The sequence below is a fragment of the Oncorhynchus clarkii genome, chromosome 12 (assembly GCF_045791955.1).
Source record: "Oncorhynchus clarkii lewisi isolate Uvic-CL-2024 chromosome 12, UVic_Ocla_1.0, whole genome shotgun sequence".
NCBI classification, from domain to species: Eukaryota; Metazoa; Chordata; class Actinopteri; order Salmoniformes; family Salmonidae; genus Oncorhynchus; species Oncorhynchus clarkii.
In genome coordinates, this window is record NC_092158.1 from 14,437,161 (window position 1) to 14,456,295 (window position 19,135).

Genomic DNA, 19,135 nt, shown 5'->3' on the forward strand with positions numbered 1-19,135 from the left:
AAATGAACACTAAAAGGTATGTTCGATGTGGATTATCCATTGGAAACCGGCCACAAATGTTTAAGTGTCATAAAAATATATATTATTAATAGCACAACAATAAAAGCCAGGAAAAAGGAGTAGTGGTTTCAGTGAGGTACAATGAATATAAATAGAGGATGATGTCAGATATTAAGTGTTTAAAACTGTCTCACCTGTCTCAAGTTTCAGCTAGAAGCTCCGTCTCACCTGTCTCAAGTTTCAGCTAGAAGCTCTGTCTCACCTGTCTGAGTTTCAGGTAGAACCTCTCACCTGTCTGAGTTTCAGGTAGAAAGTCTCTGTGTAGCTGCGTTTGCTGAATGGCCAGAAGAGCCTCTCGTTGGGGGAGCAGACTCTGACCCTGGTCTCCAGCAGGAAACGAACCGGCTCCTCCACCTCAGTGATCACCAGGTCCACCGCCGTCGTCATGTAGATAAACGTATCTGTTTGACATAACCCATAATCGCCATTAATATAACCCTTAAAGAAACCCTTATATCTGTGGTCAGGCGAGGTCTTCTGAGTGGTGCAGTGGTCTATGGCACTGCATTACAGTGCCACTAGAGATCCTAGTTCGAGTCCAGGCTCTGTCGCAGCCGGCCACGACCGGGAGACCCGTGGAGCGGCACACAATTGGCCCAGCGTCGTCCGGGTTAGGGGAGGGTTTGGCCGGCAGGGATGTGCTTGTACCATCGCACTCTAGCGACTCCTGTGGCGGCCCGGGCACAGTGGACGCTGACACGGTCGCCAGATGTACAGTGTTTCCTCCGACACACTGGTGCTGCTGGCTTCCGGGTTAAGCAGGCATTGTGCCACGAAGCAGTGCGGCTTGGCTGGGTTGTGTTTCGGAGGACACACGGCTCTCGACCTTCGCCTCTCCCGAGTCCGTACGGGAGTTGCAGCGATGAGACAAGACTAACTACCAATTGGACACCACGAAATTGGGGAGAAAAAGGAGTAAAAGTACAAAAAAAAACATTTTGGAATAAAAAATAAATTAAATAAAACAACAAATGTAATAATCTGTGATCAGGTACATGAACCCAACACTCATCAATGTAAACCTTAAAGTTGTGGACCTGTAAATGAACTTATCTGGAACACAAATATCCTCTATGACCAGTACAGTAGCTGTGGTCGTAGCTATGTAGCGAGATGACATCAGCTAGAGAGCCGGCCACGGTCACGGTTGGCTATGAACTATCTGGGGTCATTATACTTAGAATGGTGGACATATACAGACAGGGCAATTACCAATGTTATATTGGCTCTACATAACAAGCTAGGGACACCACTGCATGATGGCCTGCTGTACCTTTGGCTGTCTCCTCGTTGACAGCCTGGAACTGAGGCGTGTTGGGATTCCAGCTCCCTGTGATGATGTAGGACTTTCCATCGGATGACTTCCCCATCGACTCCAGGTCTAGCAGGTGCATGTCACTGTTCTTCACGTTCGTCCCTGGGCACAGCAGTAGGCCGAAGCACCTGGAACACACACACAGAACACACACACACACAGAACACACACAAGAGCACACGCACAGAGCGGAAGCACAGATCACACACACACCTCATAAGAGTGGAACCAGGTGGAAAGTCTCAGCTGATTCATCTCTCACATAGTATCAGGCTAGCTAGCTATATATCCTTCATAAAACGAAGGATAAAAGACCAATTCCGGCCCAGTATAGGAAGTGTAAAATAACAAAGAGCCATGGAAATGAGATGACGGTGGTTCAAAACAACATTATTAACCATAGAGAATTAGCAGGCTCAGAACAGAAACATCCATCTAATTCTCATGGCTGAACTGGGACACTTCAGCTCGGAAACAGACAGACATTAAACAGCGGTTGTTTATCAATTAGAACTGAATTACGGCCTGTTATGAATACCAGGGAGACGTCCAGACTGAGAAGTCTCCATGGTGGCAGGACTGTGTCATGTCTGCGTTGTGTGTATACGTTACCTCTCTATAGACAGCTCCTTATTGGACGTCTGCTGTACGTAGATGAAGACCTTCTTGTCCATTCCAGGACGCAGCTTAAAGCTGTTCTTGTCTTTGTCTTTCGCCACAGCGCTGGAAAAATAGAAAAATAAAGAGTTCTTTCTCTGAAATGCTTTGGCTGGGATTGGGAGAGATCTTGTCTCATTGCCCTGAGAGTCTTTAGCTACATGAGATTCGCAATACCATACGCATGATGATAATATCCCACTTTGCGTTTGTTTATGCATTTCATTGATCTAACGTGATGACGCGAGCACTGATCATTCATTCTGTTTTGAATCGTAATGTTTTGAATGTCTGCCGAAATAGATGAGTCAACCTGATCAAAGCCTGACTCCTACACCCGAAATATATTACACAAATCAAAGAATTTCCACAGCACACACTTCAGGCACTAACACAGCACAAACATGCTTTTAGATACACCACACGGGAGCTATGAGCATGTGAGATCGTAAATACAGTAAGATACTCTGCAAAATAAAAACAGTGTCAACCGGTCTAAGAGTAATTCTGTAAATACACGTTTAACAAAACCAATACATTTGCTAATGAACACCATATTAGAGGGTGAAGACTGAACGGGAAGACAGTCCAAGTTCCTTAAAAAGGATAATTTCAACTCTTCACACTCAACAATATTTTTTACAATCTTTGCATATTTGCTGAGTACTGTAGTTGTAGTGTCTGTTCTGGAATTCCTAGAGCTTAACATGGTAATTACTTGCGTATTACTAGCTAGCGTGTGAACGCTGCTCTTAGATCTCAGCATTCCACAAACAAGCAACCCAAAGCTTAATGAGGAGGAAATATGCCCGTCTAAAAATAAGCAATGGGATTTTTATGTTTTCAAAACAACCAGTGTAGTATTTGGCTATTTGTGAGCTAAGGGAAGTGACTTGTTTGGTGGGAATTGGAAACAACCCCCATCAGAGCCTGAGGAGAAGGACAGGTTAGATTTAGGGCTACGTCAGAGCCTGAGAAGGACGGGTTAGATTTAGGGCTATGTCAGAGCCTGAGAAGTACGGGTTAGATTTAGAGCTATGTCAGAGCCTGAGAAGGACGGGTTAGATTTAGGGCTATGTCAGAGCCTGAGAAGTACGGGTTAGATTTAGGGCTATGTCAGAGTCTGAGGAGAAGGACGGATTAGATTAAGGGCTATGTCTTAATTGCCATAAAAAGCGGGGGCAGTATGTTTTAAGAGAAGGAGTGTTGATCCAGGATCAGGTTAGCCTTTTATATCACAATCCTACCCTGAGACACTTGATACATACGGCCCCTGTCCTCTCCTCAATCACTCTGATCTGAGAGAACTGACGAGCCTCCACCAATCTGTGCAGATGATGAGGAGAAGGGGAGGACAGGAAGACACTGTAGACAATGACAGGGAGGAGAGGAGGACAGGACACATTTTTAGGCAATTGAGACAGAGCCTTGGAGGAGAAGCCATTAGTTCTAGAGACCAGATCCTGCTCTCATCCAAAAAATAAATATAACCCAGCTCAGAGCTGACTAATAATAGGGCCTATGCCTGCCTGAAGAGCATCCGCACTCCCTTTCCATTCCAAGCAGGCATGTCTAGAGTCACCCTGTGACAGTCAGTGACTATCCTCTCTGTCTGTCTGATGAGCAGAACCAGGCTGTCTGATGAGCAAGAACCAGGCTGTCTGATGAGCAGAACCAGGCTGTCTGATCTCCGGTCCAGTAGTGATGATTCCTATCCTAGGAGAATGTGTCTGTGTGTTGGCCTGGGCCAGTGAATACGCCTCTTTGTGAAACCAGGGTATCAGAGCAGAGACTAAGAAAGAAGTAATTTCCTTGTTCACTTAAGGGGCATATTTCTTTCAGGGAGTGAGATTGAATGCCATACATTTCAGTAGAACTAATTCAGTTACTGGTGTGGTTTGAGAGGGGGAAATAACCTTGTAAATAAGCAACAAATAGACGAGAGAATGAGGCCAGTGACGTTCTAAAATGTTCTAATGTAATATACAGTACAGTGTAGAGGTCGACCGATTATGATTTTTCAACGCCGATACCGATACCGATTATTGGAGGACCAAAATAGCTAATACCGATTAATCGGCTGATTTGTATTTTATTTATTTGTAATAATGACAATTACAACAATACTGAATTAACACTTATTTTAATTAATATAATACATCAATAAAATCAATTTAGCCTCAAGTAAATAATGAAACATGTTCAATTTGGTTTAAATAATGAAAAACAAAGTGTTGGAGAAGAAAGTAAAAGTGCAATATGTGCCATGTAAGAAAGCTAACGTTTAAGTTCCTTGCTCAGAACATGAGAACATATGAAAGCTGGTGGTTCCTTTTAACATGAGTCTTCAATATTCCCAGGTAAGAAGTTTTAGGTTGTAGTTATTATAGGACTATTTCCCTCTATACCATTTGTATTTCATTAACCTTTGACTATTGGATGTTCTTATAGGCACTTTAGTATTGCCAGTGTAACAGTATAGCTTCCGTCCCTCTCCTCGCTCCTCCCTGGGCTCGAACCAGCAACACAATGACAACAGCCACCATCGAAGCAGCGTTACCCATGCAGAGCAAGGGGAACAACTACTAGAAGGCTCAGAGCGAGTGACGTTTGAAAAGCTATTAGTCAGCCATTTCACTTCGGTTACACCAGCCTCACCTCGGGAGTTGATAGGCTTGAAGTCATTAACAGCGCAATGCTTGACGCACAACGAAGAGCTGCTGGCAAAACGCACAAAAGTGCTGTTTGAATTCATGTTTACTCGCCTGCTTCTGTCTACCGCCACTCAGTCAGATACTTAGATACTTGTATGCTTGTATGCTCAGTCAGATTATATGCAACGCAGGACGCGCTAGATAATATCTAGTAATATGATCAACCATGTGTTGTTAACTAGTGATTATGATTGATTGTTTTTTATAAGATAAGTTTAATGCTAGCTAGCAACTTACCTTGGCTTACTGCATTTGCGTAACAGGCAGTCTCCTTGTGGAGTGCAACGAGAGAGGCAGGTCGTTATTGCGTGGGACTAGTTAACTGTAAGGTTGCAAGATTGGATCCCCTGAGCAGACAAGGTGAAAATCTGTTGTTCTGCCCCTGAACGAGGCAATTAACCCACCGTTCCTAGTCATTGAAAATAAGAATGTGTTCTTAACTTATTTGGAGTACCTCCCCCCTTCTCAATTTACATCTAAAGACATACCCTAATCTAACTGCATGTAGCTCAGGCCCAGAGGCAAGGATATGCATTTTCTTGGTATCATTTGAAAAGAAACACTCTGAATTTTGTGGAAATGTGAATTGAATATAGGAGAATATAACACAATAGATCTGGTAGAAGAAAATACAAGGAAATAATACGTTTTCTGTTTTGTTGCTGCATCATCTTTCAAATGACCAAGAACAGCCAAACATACAGATAGGATGCTTGGGATGATTTGAATGAAGAACAGCCAAACATACAGATAGGATGCTTGGGATGATTTGAATGAAGAACATAAGATGGCAACAATAGCTGAGCAAAGTTTTAGACAGATAACTTCAAAAATGAGCGAGCTACATGACATGAGCATGAACGCATCCAGATGTCCCAAACAAATGTACCCAAATGTACCCAAGTGGCCGAATAGGTAAAGTGATACATTTTGAAGGAAAGAACTATATACAAAATACATAAATGCTATTCTAACACACCCCACCAAAAAATATATATATATAAAAAAAGAAGGAAAAAAAATAATAATAATTAACACGGGTAACTATTTACACATTTTCTATTTACAATATTGTTAAGACCCTCAGTCCTCTACACAATATTGTTAAGACCCTCAGTCCTCTACACAATATTGTTAAGACCCTCAGTCCTCTACACAATATTGTTAAGACCCTCAGTCCTCTACACAATATTGTGCTGCTGGTGCCATGGCCCACAGCAGTCTCTTTCTGCTGTAAAGCCGAGGTTTACTGAACACGTGGTGCAGGTGATGGGGCATTTCCTGTGACAAAGGGCACAACGACGTCTCCCTACTGTGCCCTTTTTGCCCTGAGGCACATTCATGCCTGCAGAGATGAATCTGGGCAGGTGACCACCACTGGTTGGAGCAGAAGGGACAGAGGTAGAGGGGACAGAAGGTGCTACAGTGGACTTGCTATAGCTAGCAAGCTCCTGGATGAGCAGCTCCCTGAAGGCTAGCTGTGAGATGGGGGGCTGTCCACAGCTCTTAGCCATTTCCTTCTGGAGGATGAAGGCATTCACACACAGAATCAGCCAAAACAAACAGTTTGTAACCCCATTTGGTTGGTTTGTTACGCATGTATTGTTTGAGGCTGATTCTGGCCTTTGAGGCTACCATCCTCTCATCGATGGACAGGTTCTGGGCAGGCTGAAAATAGGTCTTGCAGGCCTCAACGATGTTGGGGTAGAGAGGTTTGATTTTGAACAGCCTATCAAATCTTGGTATGCCTCTCTTCTTGTCATTCTCCTCATCAACTTCTGGGTCACTGATGTGAAGCGCCCGTCACATTCTCCCCATCAACTTCTGGGTCACTGATGTGAAGCGCCCGTCACATTCTCCCCATCAACTTCTGGGTCACTGATGTGAAGCGCCCGTGAGATAGTCAGAAACCTTTTAGAAGACATGACAGTCATGCGGAAAGGCAGTTGATAGAGAGCTGACGTTTCCAGTAGTCCCTTAGAGTTTTCAACTTCACCAGCCCCATGTAAATGACCATTGAAAAGTAGCAGAAAAGGTCTGACATGGAAATGGTCTTCCATGCCTCTTTCTTTCCTGCCTGCTTCTTAGCCCCGTACTTATTGGTGTTCGACACCAGGGAATCAACAACTGACGGGGTGAAAAATAGTTGAAAAAGTTGAAGGGGGCTGTACTTTGCAGTCATGTCTAGTTGAGGTCCTGGCTGCCTTTTGGGTCTATAAACTGGTGGATTTGGTTCCACATCATCTTCTAACACAGAGTGTCAACGACTCTCTGGCCCTCTGTCTGCAGGTTTCTCTCTTCCTCATCTCTGCTTCTTTGTCACTGACTTCACATCTCTAGATGGCCAGGTAGGTGTGGAGCCAGAGACAGCGGGGGTCCGGCTGGATGAACCAGCTTCAGAGGGAGATGGACACCTAGACATTGGCGGCTCATAATCAGAATCACTGCCACTGTGAAAGATTTTTTTTTAATCAGTAACAATACTTTCACGTATGAGCTCTGTATCAACACGTAAAATAAACAGTTATATATAGAGTACATGGAACATAATCACTATGGTGAAGTTGTGAAGGGCTGTTCCATCCCATGTTTATGTAAAATACATTTTAAAAATATATCACACACACACAGTATAGCCAATGTGTACTTTACACATTTCATTACAGATGATATTTTTATATATTGCAAATAAAATAAGAAAATCTTTTAAAAAATCTCATTAGAATCATATTTGATATTATTAATTTCAAACAATGGCATTAGAACGTACCAATCCAGCATGACATCCTCGCCATAAAGAAACATGTCTTCCGCCTGGGAGGCAAAACTAGCTTCGCTGAAAATTTCATCTTCCTGAAGCAAATCGGTCTCGCTGTATCTATCTATTTCCTCTATAATTTGGGTTAAATCTGTATAGCTAGACTTTGTTTTAGCTTTTCCTGATTTATTCGCCATATTTAAAATATATAAACTTGTTGAAAATGCTATTGAATATGTACTGCTATGCGTAACACCCGTGGCTCTGTCAAGTATGATTTTCAATGGCGAATGAACCTCTTTTACGCCAGAGTTTACGACAAAGGCTGGTCTTCAAACGTATAACCATTACATATTGCCGTTTACCTCAGCTCATTGGCTATCTTCCAAGCTATATTTCAAGATGATCAGTGGTCATTGGGCCAAAATACAGTCAATCAACGATAGACCGGTCCTACCATTGGTGCGCAATGATGTCATTGATTGGGGTCTTCAAATCGTTTTGTTTCGGTCAATACGCCCCGGGAAAAGAACCATCAAGTATGGTTGTGTTAGTAACAACCAGAGGATTGCAATGAAACCAACCATGACTGGATAAACGTTTGTTTAGTGTGTGTAATTACCACGAACGCATCGTCCAAAGTTGAATGAGACAGAAATCACGATGCAAGCTGTTTGCAAATGTTTCGTGTTAGGCTATAAAAATAAATTTTATCAAACAAAACGAACATTCACTGTGTAGTTAGGACGCTTGGCATCTTCAATGGTAAGCGATTTAGTTTATTTGTTATTATTTTATTGTCATTTCTGACTTTCATGACGCTAATGCTTGGTTGGTAAATGCTAGTAATACTTGTGTGTGCGTGGCGCCGTCCCCAGAGAATAGCATGTTTGCTTTCGCAGTAACGGCTTCTTGAAATCTGACACCGCGGCTGGATTAACAAGACGTTCATCTTTTAAATGATGTGAGATACATGTATTTACAAGAATGTTTACTATAACAAATGGTGTATTTAGAATGTTAGCTCTCTGTAGTGTCACCGGATATTGGCCTGGTGGGACGTTAGCGTCTCACCTACCCTAGAGAGGTTAACTGACTTGCCTAGTTAAATAAAAGGTATAAAGAATAAATCTAAATTTAAAAAATGTATTCAGCACACCGGCGCCCATAAATACTGATTTCCGATTGTTATGAAAACTTGAAATTGGCCCTAATTAATCGGCCATTCCGATTAATCCGTCGACCTCTAGTACAGTGCCTTTGGAAAGTATTCAGAACCCTTGATTTTTTCCACATTTAGTTACATTACAGCTTTAACTATAAGAATGGCAAAAAACAGCAATCTACACACAATACCCCATAATGACAAAGCAATGCCTCAAAATTGAGCTCAGGTGCATCCTGTTTCCATTGATCAGCCTTGAGATGTTTCTACAACTTTATTGGAGTCCAACTGTGGTAAATTCAATTGATTGGACATGATTTGGAAAGGCACACACCTGTCTATATAAGGTCCCACAGATGACGGTGCATGTCAGAGCAAAAACCAAGCCATGAAGTCGAAAGAATTGTCTGTAGAGCTCCGAGACAGGATTGTGTCGAGACACATATCTGGGGAAGGGTACCAAAACATTTCTGCAGCATTGAAGGTCCCCAAGAACACATTGGCCTCCATCGTTCTTAAATGGAAGAAGTTTGGAACCACCAAGACTCATCCTAGAGCTGGCCGCCCGGCCAAACTGAGCAATCGGGGGAGAAGGGCCTTGGTCAGGGAGGTGACCAAGAACCCGATGGTCACTCTGACAGAGCTCTAGAGCTCCTCTGTGGAGATGGGAGAATCTTCCAGAAGGACAACCATCTCTGCAGCACTCCACCAAACAGGCCTTTATGGTAGAGTGGTCAGACGGGAGCCACTCAGTAAAAGCCACATGACAGCCCACTCTGAGTTTGCCAAAAGGCAAGATTCTCTGGTCTGATGAAACCAAGATTGAACACTTTGGCCTGAATGCCAAGCGTCATATCTGGCGGAAACCTGGCACCATGGTGGTGGCAGCATCATCATGCTGTGGGAATGTTTTTCAGCAGCAGGGACTGGGATACTAGACAGGATCGAGGGAAAAATGAAAAGAGCAAAGTACAGAGATATCCTTGATGAAAACCTGCTCCAGAGCGCTCAGGACCTCAGACTGGGGCGAAGGTTCACGTTCCAATAGGACAACGACCCTAAACACACAGCCAAGACAATGCAGGAGTGGCTTCGGGACAAGTCTCTGAATGTCCTTGAGTGGCCCAGCCAGGGCTGGAACTTTTCCACCTTGCTTCCTCAGGGATTCGAACCAGTGACCTTTCGGTTACCTGCTTCCTGCACCATACATAAACGTCCAAACATACAAAAAATAGATGATGACAGCTCTAGTGTAAAGATTGATGTTCTAACATAAACCCACATTTATCATACAGTCCATGATGAACCCTAATGTCCCATCCAGTCCACAGAAAAAACAAATTTATCAAACAGTCCACGATGAACCCTAATGTACCATCCAGTCCACGATGAACCCTAATGTACCATCCAGTCCACGATGAACCCTAATGTATCATCCAGTCCATGATGAATCCTAATGTACCATCCAGTCCATTATGAAATATAATGTACCATCCAGTACATGATGAACCCTAATGTACCATCCAGTCCACGATAAACCCAAATTTATCATACAGTCCACGATGAACCCTAATGTACCATCCAGTCCACGATGAACCCTAATGTATCATCCAGTCCATGATGAATCCTAATGTACCATCCAGTCCACAATAAACCCACATTTATCATACAGTCTACGATTAATCCTAATGTACCATCCAGTCCACAATAAACCCACATTTATCATACAGTCTACGATGAACCCTAATGTACCATACAGTCTACGATGAACCCTAATGTACCATCCAGTCTACGATGAACCCTAATGTACCATCCAGTCCACAATGAACCCTAATGTACCATCCAGTCTACGATGAACCCTAATGTACCATCCAGTCTACGATGAACCCTAATGTACCATACAGTCTACGATGAACCCTAATGTACCATACAGTCTACGATGAACCCTAATGTACCATCCAGTCTATGATGAACACTAATGTACCATACCACACGTAGAGACTAAGGACAATGACTCTAGTGTACAGATTGATAAGATGAATGCCATGGTTGCGATGCACCATACCTAAAGGTCCCTTTCCCATCATCCTCCTTGATCTCTAGACTGACGGTGAAGGTGAAGACATCGCTGTCTGGGGTCAGGGGCGGAGCCAAGCCCGAGAGGAGCGTCTTCTTGGCGGACCGCCTAAAGGCCGTGGCAAAGCTGTACAGTATCCTGCTGACCTGTGGAGTTCACACACACACACACACACACACACAGGGATTGAATATCAGTGACATACACACACACCATTAGTCCTAGAGCGTTTTTCAGTCATTGGGAGACATGATAGAGTATCATAGATAGGGCTGAGCTGAATTCTCTCTCTGTATGTAGTGTGTGTGTGTGTGTGTGTGATTGTGTGTGTTTCAGTGGAGGCCCTGTGCCCCCACCAGGCTGGACTGGCTGTCTGGAAGATGACATGGTGGGGTCTAGACTGTCTGGAAGATGACATGGGGGGGGTCTGGACGATGACATGGGGGGGGGGTCTGGACTGTCTGGAAGATGACATGGGGGGGGGTCTGGACTGTCTGGAAGATGACATGGGGGGGGGTCTGGACTGTCTGGACGATGACATGGGGGGGGGGGGGGGGTCTGGACTGTCTGGACGATGATATGGGGGGGTCTGGACTGTCTGTCTGGAAGATGATATGGGGGGGGGGTCTGGACTGTGTATGGAAGATGATATGGGGGGGTCTGGACTGTGTCTGGAAGATGATATGGGGGGTCTGGACTGTCTGTCTGGAAGATGATATGGGGGGGGGGGGTCTGGACTGTGTATGGAAGATGATATGGGGGGGGGGGTCTGGACTGTGTCTGGAAGATGACATGGGGGGGTCTGAACTGTCTGGAAGATGATATGGGGGGGGGGGGGGTCTGGACTGTGTATGGAAGTTGATATGGGGGGGTCTGGACTGTGTATGGAAGTTGATATGGGGGGGTCTGGACTGTGTATGGAAGATGATATGGGGGGGGGGGTCTGGACTGTGTCTGGAAGATGACATGGGGGGGGCTGGACTGTCTGGAAGATGACAGAAGGTCCTTCACACCAGGACAGTGTAAAACAGAAGCTCCTCCACACCAGGACAGTGTAAAACAGAAGGTGACACACACCAGGACAGTGTAAAACAGAAGGTCACCCACACCAGGCAGTGCACAAATCACAAACTGGCTAAGTAGTGGCAGATCTCAGACATTCTGGAAGAGTTTGAGACAGAGCCGAGCAAGATTGTAGCTGTGACTGTTGATAATGCTGTTAATATGAATGTTGCCATCAAGAGGCTCCACATCCTAAAATTAGGATGCTTTGCGCACACATTGAATGTGGCAGAGCAGAAATCAGAGCAGTGGTCGTGTGGTTCAAGAGATCCTCGATGTCCAAAACAGTCTGGAAGGAAAAGCAGCAGCTCCTTGGTAAGAAGCCAATATATGTTTTATTTGACATTTTATTTAACCAGGCAAGTCAGTAGAGAACAAATTCTTATTTTCAATGTCGGCCTAGGAACTGTGGGTTAACTGCATTGTTCAGGGGCGGAATGACAGATTTTTACCTTGTCAGCTCGGGGATTTGATCTTGCAACCTTTCCGTTACTAGTCCAACGCTCTAACCACTAGGCTACCCTGCCGTCCCAAAATAATATTAAAATATTATTTTGAAATTCACACATTTAATTCAATATTCAAGTATGCGGTAATAAATGTGTGTTGTTTTTTGTTGTTGTTGTTTCAGACCTTCCGCAACACTCACCCATCCTTGATGTCAGGACCAGATGGAACTCTATCTAATGATAGAGAGATTCATGGAGCACTATCCAGCAATCCAAGCAGCAGCCTTGGAACCACGACTGTGAAAAGCAATGACCAAGGACAACCTGGACCGTCTGAAGGACGAGGACTTCCACCCACTCACGCCGCCAAACATACTCTCGTAAAACTGACTCTCCTACCGATCCTTGACTTCGGCGATGTCATTTACAAAATAGCTTCCAATACTCTACTCAGCAAACTGGATGCAGTCTATCACAGTGCCATCCGTTTTGTCACCAAAGCCCCATATACCACCCACCACTGTGACCTGTATGCTCTAGTCGGCTGGCCCTTGCTACATATTCGTCACCAGACCCACTGGCTCCAGGTCATCTATAAGTCTATACTAGGTAAAGCTCTGCCTTATCTCAGCTTACTGGTCACGATAACAACACCCACCCATAGCACGAATTCCAGCAGGTATATCTCACTGGTCATCCCCAAAGCCAACACCTCTTTGGCCGCCTTTCCTTCCAGTTCTCTGCTGCCAGTGACTGAAACTAATTGCAAAAATCGCTGAAGCTGGAGACTCATATCTCCCTCACTAACTTTAAACATCAGCTATCTGAGCAGCTAACCGATCGCTGCAGCTGTACATAGTCCATCTGTAAATAGCCCACCCAATCTACCTACCTCATCCCCATATTGTTTTTATTTACTTTTCTGCTCTTTTGCACACCAGTAATTACTTCGCTACTATGGGCAATTTATTGCCTTACCTCCTCATGACATTTGCAAACACTGTATATAGACTTCTTTTTTGTGTTATTGACTGTACGGTTGTTTATTCCATGTGTAACTCTGTTGTTTGTGTCACACTGCTTTGCTTTATCTTGGCCAGGTCACAGTTGTAAATGAGAACTTGTTCTCAACTAGCTTACCTGGTTAAATAAAGGTGAAATTATTATTTTATTTTTTTAATAAATAAGGCTGAGGAGTTTGTCCAGCTCATGATAATCCTCTATACATCCACACTGTGTCATGTGAAAAGAATGCCCCCTGTGGTCAGATCAAACCCATCCTCCACAAACTGGAAGAGAACTTCACAGTGAAGCATGAAGATATAACGTTAGTGGCAACCATCAAAGAGAAGGTGTGGGAGAACCTCTCCGAGTGCTATCAGGATGATGACATTCAATCCTTCCTGCATGAGGACACAGCAATGGACCCGAGATTTAAAGGGAGGCTGGTGAGTGACGCCACCTGGGACAGGCTGAGGAAGGCAACTGTTGAGGCCAATGTGAGGAGCAACACCAGGGCTGTCAGAGGAGCCGGAGCAGACAGACACAGAGCACCAGCAACAGGAGGAGTCTGAAGGAGAGGAAATGGAGGAGACAGTCCCTCCATAGTACAAAACAAGGAGTGCCTTGGAGGAGCTGTTCTCAGAGGAGGACAGGGAGTTGAGGTTGACGATCCAACAGGACACCTCGTCCCTCAGCGAGCGTGTTGACCTTGAGGTGGAACTCTATAAAGGCCTGGCTCCCAACCCCATCATCACAACCTAGTCTACAATAGTGATTCGTTTAAAACATTACCGTTTCTTTTGCTGTAAATAATTGTTTATTTTATATTATTTCAGAAAAAAAGCTATGTTAATTCTGTTCTTAATTTGTTTGGGTTTTTTTTTCATAAAAAATAACCGAAAGAATACTGTTAAAGTACCGGATGGATAAGCAGTATCGGTAAGAGTAGTAATACCGTTAAAACCTTAACGATACCCATCTCTACCCAGGACAGAAACACATTTTGATCCAACCAAATTATGAGGAAGCAAAAAGAGAACTATTTGACACACTGGAAAGAATCAACCAAAAAAACTAAACAAATTGGAACGCTATCTCAATCAAATGTATTTATAAAGCCCTTTATACATCAGCCGATGTCACTGTGCTGTACAGAAACCCAGCCTAAAACCTCAAACTGCAAGCAATGCAGATGTCTGGCCCTAAAACAGAGAGTACACAGTGGCAGAATACCTGACCACTGTGACTGACCCACAATTAAGAAAATCCATGATTATGTACAGACTCAGTGAGCATAACCTTGCTATTGAGAGAGAGGCCATAGCCTGTCTTCTCTCGAGAGCCATGTCTGCCTATTTATTTAACTTTTAACCTTTATTTAACCAGGAAGGGCTGATTGAGATTTAAAATCTCTTTTTCAAGAGCGTCCTGGCCAAGATAGTAGTAATCTAGTAAAAACCATAGAATTCACAAGAGTATAACAAAATCAAAAACAACAAATTAAAAACACTGACAGGTCAGGGAATCAGTCTCAAGATCATTCATCAGTGATTTAAAAATACCAATCGGGACAAGTTCTTCCAGTCTAAAAGACTTTTGTAAGGCGTTCCAAGACGAGGGCGCAGAGTACATAAAAGCCCTTTTACCAAATTCAGTTCGGACATTTGGAACAGCAGGTTAATGTCCAGCGAACGAAGAGAGTACCCACCACATTTCTGAACAATAAAAATGCCCAAATAAAAAGGTAGTAAACCCAAAATGGCTTTGTAAATAAAAGTATACCAGTGACTGAGCCTACGAGTGACTAGAGAAGGCCAGCCAACCCTGGTATACAAAGTGCAGTGGTGCGTAAGGGTTTTGCAGTTTAAAATAAATCTCAAAGTGCCATGGTAAAGGGTGTCAATTGATCTCAAACACTGTGCGGAAGCATTCATATATAAAATATCCCTATAGTCTAGTAAAGGCATAAATGTAGCTGATACTAGCCTCCTTCTGGCTTCAAAAGAAAAACAGGCCTTATTCCTAAAATAAAATCCCAATTTCAGCTTCAATATTTTTGTAAGTTGTTGAATATGCAATTTAAAAGAGAGGCCGTCATCAATTAAAATTCCAAGATATTTATATGAGCACGTGCCTATGTGTACACTGCCCGAGAAAAATGAGGTGGAAACTGAGCTGCACTTCCTAACCTCCTGCCAAATGTATGACCACGTTAGAGACACATATTTCCCACAGATCACACAGACCCACAAAGAATTTAAAAACAAATAAACATTGATAAACTCCTATATCTGTTTGGCAAAATACTGCAGTGTGTCATCACAGCAGCAAGATTTGTGGGTCGTTGCCATGAGAAAAGGTCAACCAGTGAAGAACAAACAACATTGTAAATACAACCAATATTCATCTGTTTATTTATATTCCCTTTCACACTTCAACTATATGCACATTGCTACAACACTGTACAACGCCAATAATATAACATCTGAAATGTCTATATTATTTTACAACTTTTGTGAGTGTAATGTTTACTAATGTTTCCCTTGTTTATTTCCCTTTTGTTTATTGTCTATTGTCTATTTTAAGCCCTTTGAATTGAATTGAGGGGTATATAGATGGGCGGTAGCGAGAGAGAGGGGTAGAGAGAGAAGTAGAGAGAGAGAAGTAGAGAGAGAGAAGTAGAGAGAGAGAGGGAGAGAGAGGGAGAGAGGGGTAGAGAGAGAAGTAGAGAGAGAGAGAGAGGGTAGATAGAGGGTAGATAGAGGGAGAGGAGTAGAGAGAGGGAGAGAGGGGTAGAGAGAAGCAGAGAGAGAGAGGGGTAGAGAGAGAAGTAGAGAGAGAGGGTAGATAGAGGGAGAGGGGTAGAGAGAGGGAGAGAGAGAGAGAGGGGTAGAGGGTTAGAGAGAGGGAGAGAGAGGGAGAGAGAGAGAGGGAGAGAGAGGGAGGGGTAGAGAGAGGGAGAGAGAGAGAGAGAGAGGGGTAGAGAGAAAGAGAGAGAGGTAGAGAGAAAGAGAGAGGTAGAGAGAAAGAGAGAGAGAAAGAGAGAGAGGTAGAGAAAGAGAGAGGGGTAGAGAGAAAGGTAGATAGAGATAGATAGAGAGAGAGGGGGTAGAGAGAGGAAGAGAGGGGTAAACAGCTGACAGGGAGAGATATTTCCTCTCAACATGAATGTTTGGGCATTGTGTGTGGGCAGCATGAGAAAAGTGCTGTCCTAAGAATCTGGTACTGTGAAAAAGAGTAGGAACTCTGGCTCCCCCTGCAGTTCATGATTTATACTGCAGTTAAATGTATACGGAAGTGTAGTTTGGCGAAGGAAGACCAAGGCAACATGGAGCTAAACAACTCAATCACTGAAAGTGAATTACTTACCACTGGGCTTTTGTAAAGGCTATGTGCAAGTGTTGATGTCTCAGTCTGTCACCATCCCCGAATCTGTGTGTGTGTGTATGTGTGTGTCCTCACCGCCTCTTGGATCTCACAGCGGAAGACATGTATACGGAAGATCTCTGCGTTGTAGTGGCTCTCTGTAAAGGCAAAGCAGTCAGTCTCAGGCGTGCCGTCATGACCACGCACACAGAACATGATCTTGTAGATGGGGTAACTGGCTATCTCTGTGCTTGTCTGGGGGTCCAGCAACCTGCAGAGAAACAGGCAGGTAAGGTTATGGCTGTTATAGTTCCAAGTTAATTGGTAAAAGTAAAATATAGATTATACACAGACTATATACAGCCTATATAGAGAATACATACAGACTACATACAGCTTATATAGAGACTAGATACAGATTATATACAGCCTATATATAGACTACATACAGATTATATACAGCCTATATAGAGACTACATACAGATTATATACAGCCTATATAGAGATTACGTACAGATTATATAGAGACTACATACAGACTATACACAGATTATATACAGCCTATATAGACTACGTACAGATTATATACAGCCTATATAGAGACTAGATACAGATTATATACAGCCTATATAGAGACTACATACAGATTATATGGAGACTACATACAGACGATACACAGATTATATAGAGCCTATATAGAGACTACATACAGATTATATACAGACTACATACAGACTATACACAGATTATATACAGCCTATATAGAGACTACATACAGATTATAAACAGCCTATATAGAGACTACATACAGATTATATACAGCATATATAGAGATTACGTACAGATTATATAGAGACTATACACAGATTATATACAGCCTATATAGACAACGTACAGATTATATACAGCCTATATAGAGACTACATACAGATTATATACAGCCTATATAGAGACTACATACATATTATATACAGCCTATAGAGATTATGTACAGATTATATAGAGACTATACACAGATTATATACAGCCTATATAGACTAGATACAGATTTATTACAGCCTATAAAGAGACTAGATACAGATAATATACAGCCTATAAAGAGACTAGATACAGATAATATACAGCCTATATAGAGACTACATACAGATTATATACAGCCTATATAGAGACTACATACAGATTATATACAACCTATATAGAGATTACGTACAGATTATATAGAGACTACATACAGACTATACACAGATTATATACAGCCTATATAGACTACGTACAGATTATATACAGCCTATATAGAGACTAGATACAGATTATATACAGCCTATATAGAGACTACATACAGATTTAATAGAGACTACATACAGACAATACACAGATTATATAGAGCCTATATAGAGACTACATACAGATTATATAGAGACTACATACAGACTATAGAGAGACTACATACAGACTACACACAGATGATTATATACAGCCTATAGAGACTATACACAGATAATTTACAGCCTAGAGACTACATGCAGATTATATACAGCCTAAATAGAGACTACATACATATTATATAGAGACTACATACAGACTATATAGAGACTACATACAGACTATACTAAGATTATATATAGCCTATATAGACTACACACAGGTTATATACAGCCTAGAGACTACATACAGACTACATACAAATTATATACAGCCTATATAGAGACTATATACAGATAATATACAGCCTATATAGAGACTGCATACAGATTATATACAGCCTATATAGAGACTACATACAGATTATATACAGCCTATATAGAGACTACATACAGACTACATATATATTATATAGACTACATACAGATTATATACAGCATAGAGACTACATACAGATTATATAGAGTCTACATAGACTACATACAGATTATATACAGATTATATACAGCCTATATAGAGACTACATACAGACTATACACAGATTATATACAGCCTATATAGACTACACACAGGTTATATACAGCCTAGAGACTACATACAGACTACATACAAATTATATACAGCCTATATAGAGACTATATACAGATAATATACAGCCTATAGAGACTACATACAGATTATATAGAGCCTACATACAGACTACATACATATTATATAGACTACATACACATTATATACAGCCTAGAGACTACATAGTCTACATACAGATTATATAGAGACTACATACAGATTATACACAGATTATATACAGCCTATATAGAGACTACATACAGACTACATGGATATTATATAGAGTACATACAGACTACATACATATTATATAGACTACATACAGATTATATACAGATTATAGAGCCTACATACAGATTATATACAGCCTATATAGAGACTACATACAGACTACATACATATTATTTAGAGTACATACAGACCACATACATATTATATAGACTACATACAGATTATATACAGATTATAGAGCCTACATAGACTACATACAGATTATATAGAGACTACATACAGATTA

At 42.2% G+C, this 19,135-nt stretch overlaps 1 protein-coding gene across 3 annotated transcripts in view; it reads right to left on the minus strand.

Moving 5' to 3' along the window:
• The window catches only part of LOC139422737 (rab GTPase-activating protein 1-like), a 144,477-nt gene that overhangs the window by 107,797 nt on the left and 17,545 nt on the right, over positions 1-19,135 (minus strand). For all 3 annotated transcript variants that reach the window (XR_011635756.1, XM_071174047.1, XM_071174048.1), the window contains 5 exons: positions 16,722-16,896; positions 10,735-10,892; positions 1,988-2,098; positions 1,334-1,503; positions 292-461 (listed from right to left, as the gene is read on the minus strand). Coding sequence is in view for 2 of the 3 variants with exons in the window: in XM_071174047.1 (XP_071030148.1) it covers positions 292-461; positions 1,334-1,503; positions 1,988-2,098; positions 10,735-10,892; positions 16,722-16,896 (784 nt within the window). In the remaining variant the exon portion in view is untranslated. The remainder of the gene's footprint in view (positions 1-291; positions 462-1,333; positions 1,504-1,987; positions 2,099-10,734; positions 10,893-16,721; positions 16,897-19,135) is intronic.